The sequence below is a fragment of the Mustelus asterias genome, unplaced genomic scaffold, assembly GCF_964213995.1.
Source record: "Mustelus asterias unplaced genomic scaffold, sMusAst1.hap1.1 HAP1_SCAFFOLD_840, whole genome shotgun sequence".
Taxonomy (NCBI): domain Eukaryota; kingdom Metazoa; phylum Chordata; class Chondrichthyes; order Carcharhiniformes; family Triakidae; genus Mustelus; species Mustelus asterias.
In genome coordinates, this window is record NW_027590786.1 from 163,125 (window position 1) to 170,263 (window position 7,139).

Here is a 7,139-nt window from a genome sequence, read left to right on the forward strand (position 1 = left end):
GTATCAAAATGCACCATCCTCATAGCCAAACAATTGATATTCAAGAATGTTCACTGTTGAAATAATGTTCTATCTCATAGCCTTGCTGTACTTCTATTTATTAAACTGGTCCCCTATGTTACATACATTTTACTTCACTAAGTATATTTAGGTATTTAGACGAGCAACCTGCATGAAGATATCTCAGTGCTGGAGAAGAAGCAGTGAGTATGGATTTGTTGATCAGCATGAATCAACACCTTCAGGAGAATTGGAAGGGTGTATTATACATACAGCAGAGTGAGGATACAGGGATAGGGTGTGGGATGGAGATGTACAGATTCAGAGGAACGAGAAAGGAAGAAATGTTCCACAGAAACTAGAATTGTCTATTCTGAATTTCTGTTTGATACTGACAGTGATGACTTTTGTAAACTCATTTTACAGGAAGTTATAAGGGGAAGATTTGCTGCCAGCGATCTCAAAACATGTTAAGGCTTAATAGAGTCACTCAAATTATCAGAACCTGAATATCATCAGACCTTGAATCTAGAAGAAGAAATATTTATCTGTTTTTTCTGTCACATCAGTGTGACTGGAAAGGCACCAAGAAACACAGAGCTGAGTGAGAGTGTCCAGTACACTGACTGTCAAAAGACCACTGACACAGACTGCAAAAATATTACATCATTTACAGCGGGGACAGACAGTGCACATGCTCTCTGTGTGGATGAGGATTTAACTGATTGTTAAACCTGGAAAGACACAAGGACATCCACACCATGGAGAAACCGGGGAAAGATGAGGATTGTGGTAAGGAATTCCATATCCTGTCTGTACTGCAAACTCATCAACATATTCACACTGGGGAGAGTCTGTTCCCCTGCTCCAAGTGTGGGGAAGGAGACTGCTCCCCATCTGCCCTGAAGATTCATCAATGCAGCCACACTGGGGAGAGGCCCTTCATCTGCTCTGAGTGTGGGAAGGGTTTTCTCCAGGCAGCCGACCTGTGGAATCACCAAGCAGTTCACAGTAGGGAGAGGCCGTACACCTGCTCTGAGTGTGGGAAGGGATTCACTCAGTTATCCCACCTGCTGACACACCAGCAAGTTCACACTGGGGAAAAACCGTTCAACTGCTCTGAGTGTGGGAAGCAATTCAATCATTCATCTGAACTTTTGAATCACCAACAAATCCACACTGGAGAGCGACCATTCACCTGCTCCGACTGTGGAAAGGGTTTCACTCAGTCATCTCACCTGCAGATACACCAGCGAGCCCACACTAAGGAGAGGCCTTTCAACTGCTCTGAGTGCGGGAAGTGTTTTATTCAATTATCACACCTAGTGACTCACCAGGAAGTCCACAGGAGGGAGAGGCCGTTCCCCTGCTCCGAGTGTGGGAAGCGTTTTATTCAGTTATCACATCTAGTGACACACAAAGGAACACACACAAGGGAGAGGCCATTCAGCTGCCCCGAATGTGGGAAACGTTTTATCCAATCGTCACACCTAATGTCACACCAGGGAGTTCACAGCAGGGAGAGGCCATTCGTCTGCTCCGAGTGTGGGAGGCGTTTTATTCAATCATCCCACCTAGTGTCACATCAGGAGGTTCACACCAGGGAGAGGCCATTTACCTGTTCCGAGTGTGGCAGGGGATTCATTCAGTTATCCGACCTGCAGAATCACCAGCAAGTTCACACCGGGGAGAGGCCATTCACCTGCTCTGAGTGTGGGAAGGGATTCACTCGTTCAGCTCACCTGCAGGCACACCGACGTGTTCACACCAGGGAGAGACCATTCACCTGCTCTGAGTGTGGGAAAGGATTCGCTCTTTCGTCTTATCTGCAGAGTCACCAGCAAGTTCACACTGGAGAGAGGCCGTTTATCTGCTCTGAGTGTGGAAAGGGATTCATTCAGTCATCCCACCTGCAGACACACCAACGAGTTCACAAGGATTCACAAAGGGATTCACTCAGTCATCCCTCCTGCTGAGACACCAGTAAGCTCACAAGTGATGACAGAGGTTGGATTCTGCTGTTATTGCTGCTGTTAATCACATCCAGGACTTAACTATGTTCATTTTGACAGTCGGTGAAGTGGGAGGGTCGGAGGGTTTCTTTCTGCTGGTCTGGCCGGTCTCACAACTTTGATTCCAGTGGGCTGATGCTCTTTGAGCCTGGGAGAGCACATTTCCACTGAAATGGTCCATAAAAACTGATGAAGGACATTTATTTACGCCAGGAGAGTAAATAGTGTTTTCCCCCTACTACATGCAGCTCTAAAATAAACGCAGAAAGAACTGGAAAAATGCAGCAGGTCTGGCAGCATCTGTGGAGAAAAACATTGTAGAACAGAAGCAAAAGGCGAGGTGATGGTTGTTGTAAAGAAGTAAGTGTTCAGGACAGAATAATGAACATCTCTGTCTGAAATAAAAAAACATGAAAACAAGTTCAGGGGGAGATATGGGGCTGTTTGTCCAGCTTGTGTTGGGCTTCTCCGGCTTCTCCGGAACATTGCAGCAGGCCGAGGACAGAAATGTGAGTGTGAGAGCAAGGTGGTGAATTCTAATGGCAAGCAAGCGGAAGGTCAGGGTCATGCTTGTGGACTGAGCGGAGGTGTTCCACAAAGAGGGCAGGGAACAGGCTGCAGGTGAATTAAAGAGAAACCATTTGTGTCCAGAACATTGTGAAGATCCTTTTACTCTGGTTGTCTTTGATCCTCAAGTCATTTTCTGTTTGTTTTAACCATGTTCTGTTTCATTGATAAACTTTTATCAGTAAAAATATTTGATTGTTCTGGACTTTTCCTGATGAGATTGATGCACTTTAGGGAAAGTGGGTGAGAGGGGTTGGCAGGCTCTTTAACAGAAAGTGATCCCTCTAAGGTAATTGGCAAAGGGGCCAGAGGGGGAGATGAGATTTTATTTTATTTTTTTGACACAGCGAGTTGTTCTGATCTGCCTGAAAGCAGATTCAATAGTATCTTTCCAAAGGTAAAGACTTGAAAGGGAAGAATTTGCAGGGCTGTGGGGAAAGAACAGAGCAGTTGGATGAATCAGAGAGTCCTTTCAAAGAGATAGCAGGGCACAATGGGCTGAATGGACTCCTCCTGCAGCCTGTCAATCTCAGCCTCCTGCTTCTGTGCAGGTTAAAAGGGACAGATTTCAGTGCAGCCTCTTCCCTGTATCTGTATTTAAAGAGACAGGTTTCTCTTTAGCTCTGAGTGACCGATATAACAATTGGTTGGAGGCCCATTTCCCACTCAGTCCTCCAGCACCTTCCTGTCTCTCTATTAGTGCGACGCCCAGGGCAGTTTCCCAACTGGAGCGCAGGCCCCGTTATTCTCAGCTAAATTCAGCCCTCAGCTCCGTCACCTGGCTGTCATTGACACGAGCAATAGAGAGACAGAAAGGTGTCCCAGGCTCAAATGGGAAGTCGAAACGTGTGGCTTTAAATGAACTGTTAGAATCTCTTATGATCAACAATTAAAAAAAGAATTCTAAACCCAGTGAGTAAATTAAAGAATCACATGACAAAACTTCAAGTTTTCTGATGTTTACTCCAACAAACTGGAGGCAACAATGATTAAACACTTTTTTATCGGGAACATCGCCCTTAAACTGTACAATTAAACTTTGCCCTTTTACTCTTAACACCATTAAATATCCACTCAATGGATATATTTTACTTTGCCTTGGAATGTTGACACTCTTTCTCCAAAAACCAGCCCAAAGTGATTCTTTACTCCTCAAGGGTTTATTTCCATTGTTTTCCTTTTCCAGTTTGGCAACCTTTAATCCCAGAACTGTCCTTCACAGTGATGGTTCTCCTGGACATTTTCCCACTAACACAAGCAAGGTGAATCTTCCAGCCTTGTTTCACAATCCTCAGGAATTTGTGACCAACATTCAACATCGGAGCAGAAGTCGGCCATTTGGCCCTTTGAGTCGGCTCCACCATTTATTTAGATCATGGCTGATCTGTCTGTGTTGCGTTCTCGTGCTATACCCGATACTTTTGATGCCCTTATCCAACAAGAATTAGTATAAAGGCAAAATTCTGCTGTTGTTGGAATCTGAAACAAAAACAGAAAATGCTGGACAATCTCAGCAAGTCTGACAGCATCTGGAGAGAGAGAATAGAGACAACATTTTGAGACAGGATTACTCTTTGTCAGAGATGAAGACAAGAAAAATCGGACAAAATTTATCCTGTGAGGGTCAAGAATTGGGAAGCAATCTATTAAACCTCCTCTGAACCACTTTCAATGCATTTGTATCATTTCTTAAATAGCAGACAAAGCTGCACCGAGTATTCAAGATGCAGTCTCAGTAACACCCTGTATAACTGAAGCAGAACATCTTTACTTCCATGTTCAATTTCTCTCGTAATAGAACAAAGAAAATTACAGCACAGGAACAGGCCCTTCGGCCCTCCAAGCCTGCACCAACCATGCTGCCCGACTTAACTAAAAACCCCTACCCTTCCGGAGACCATATCACTCTATTCCCATCCTATTCATGTCCTTGTCAAGACGCCCCTTAAAAGTCACTACCATATCCGCTTCCACTACCTCCCCCGACAACGAGTTCCAGGCACCCACTACTCTCTCTGTAAAAAATCTGCTTTGTACATCTCCTTTAAACCTTGCACCTTAAACCTATGCCCCCAAGTAATTGACTCTTCCACCCTGGGAAAAAGCTTCTAACTATCCGCTCTGTCCATGCCCTCATAATCTTGTAGACTTCTATCAGGTCTCCCCTCAACCTCCGTCGCTCCAATGATAACAAACCAAGTTGCTCCAACCTCTCCTCATAGCTAATGCCCTCCATACTAGGCAACATCCTGGTAAATCCTTTCTGTACCCTCTCCAAAGCCTCCATATTCTTCTGGTGGTATGGCGACCAGAATTCAACACTATATTCCAAGTGCGGCCTAACTAAGGTCTATAAAGCTGCAGCATGACTTGCCAATTTTTAAACTCAATACCCCGGCCGATGAAGGCAAGCATGCCGTATGCCTTCTTGACTACCTTCTCCACCTGCATTGCCACTTTCAATGAACTGCGTACCTGTACACCCAGATCCCTTTGCCTATCAATACTCTAAAGTGTTCTGCCATTTACTGTATATTTCCTATCTGTATTAGACCTTCCAAAATGCATTACCTCACATTTGTCTGGAATAATAAAGGATAACATTCCATTTGTCAGAACTTTGATTTATTTGAACTAAGATTTATGGGTGTTCTCTTGTTTACAATAACCTCCCCAATCGTAAATCACACCAGGTTCCAGTGTCTTGACCATGTGGCAAGAAAGAACACTTTAAATCGTGAATTCAGAAAGTTTATTAATCATTAAAAATTTAACAAGTCAGAAAGATAAAAAAACAGATTGTTGATTAACAGTTAATAGAGAAAGTTTAACATTAACAATTGAACAGACTTTTCTCCATCCCTCTCAGACCAGGACATGAAGTGACTGCTCCAAAAACATGGATAACTTGTAAAACCAACAGCTCTCCACACCTCTCTGTAAACATCTCTCCCTCCACCTCTCTCTACCAAATTGCCTTCTCAAGACAACTTTTTTATACTTTAAAAATGTCAAAAGCCCATCTTAGCCAATTCCCATAAATCTTCAATTATAAACTAAGATAGACACGAGTTTCCGGGCGATTTAAAAACAAATGAACTGTCTTGCTGAAAGGGTTAACTTTTCTGCAGAGCCTAAAGGGGTGGGGAGTGAGCAGAAAAAACTTGACACAGAGTTATGTCACTTCACACAAGTTTGAAAAACTTCCTGAACAAAAAACAAACTTGATTTTAAACTTCATCCATTAATTTTTTTTGTTATATTCATCAACCTAATTATTTTAATTTGATCAGTTATTGTTAGGGATGGGTAACTTCTATTCTTTATAAACTGGTTCACTCATTTTGTTAATTCTACATGGGCTCAGAGAATCAGAACCCAGCCTTTATCATCCTTATCCTTTTTCTCCCTTTTCCACCACTCCCTCTGTTTTGCGGGAGGCTCGTGGGGATTCCAATCAGAACTAATCATTTTATCATAAAAGTAAAATACTGCGGATGCTGGAATCTGAAACAAAAACAGAAAATGCTGGAAAATCTCAGCAGGTCTGACAGTATCTGTGGAGAGAGAATAGAGCCAATGTTTTGAGTCTGGATGACCCTTCATAAGAGCTCTTATGAAGTGTCATCCAGACTCGAAAGATTGGCTCTATTCTCTAATCATTTTAATCGATAAGTTTCTTGTTCTTAGTTTCCAAATGGCAGGTAAGAGACCTGTCCAGTCCCCACTTGAGCTCTGATTTTTCACTGACCATGCTTGGGTAGGATTATAACCATTAGAATCTACTCTCAGAGGTCTGCTTTTCAGTCCAGTGCTACTTGGAGTATACCGTCACTTCACCGACTATCAGGTCACAAGTCCCTCACAGTTCTTATCACAAATTTATGATAAAATAATTTAAACATGCCTGAGAACGCTTCTTAACTTCTTAGTCAGCTTCCTACCCCCGTTTGTTGATTAGTCAGACCCCATTTTTACAGATTCCAGGATCTCAGCTGCTGAACACCAGCCGGTCCTGCAATAATCTCATAGAATCTCGACAGTGCAGAAGGAGGCCATTCGGCCCATCAAGTCTGCACCAACCACAATCCCACCGACCCTATCCCCATTACCCCATGCATTTACCCCAGCTAGTCCCCCTGACACGAAGGGGCAATTTAGCATAGCCAATCCACCTAACCCGCACTTCTTTGGACTGTGGGAGGAAACTGGAGCACCCAGAGGAAACCTACACAGACATGGGGAGAATGTGCAAACTCCACACAGACAGTGGCCCAAGCTGGGAATTGAACTCGGGTCCCTGGCACTGTGAGGCAGCAGTGCTAACCACTATGCCACATGCCGCCCCAGTTTAATTCTAAGTCATTCTGAGTAAATATTCTCACCAGCTCCTCTGTTGGGGCCCTGCTAAGCAGCTTTAATGGTCTGTGATTGCAGAAACTGAGCAGTCACAGAAATGTGGTCAAGATAGTCCAGTCCCAGAATGCCTCACATTCAATCTGCTGTCCTTCAATTATAACAGAATATGTGGCTGTATGTAGCTGCCTCGGCCGTGGAAAA

The 7,139-nt window shown here is 43.7% G+C and overlaps 1 protein-coding gene across 1 annotated transcript; it reads left to right on the forward strand.

Moving 5' to 3' along the window:
* The first annotated feature begins 761 nt into the window (after nucleotides 1–761).
* LOC144487516 (uncharacterized) lies at nucleotides 762–1,976 on the forward strand. Its single transcript, XM_078205601.1, has one exon. The coding sequence runs from the start codon at nucleotides 762–764 to the stop codon at nucleotides 1,974–1,976; it is 1,215 nt and encodes a 404-aa protein (XP_078061727.1).
* Nucleotides 1,977–7,139: the final 5,163 nt, after the last annotated feature.

Excerpts from the sequence above, each read along its gene's own strand:
- LOC144487516 (XM_078205601.1), top strand. The coding sequence starts at position 762 with ATGGAGAAACCGGGGAAAGATGAGGATTGTGGTAAGGAATTCCATATC.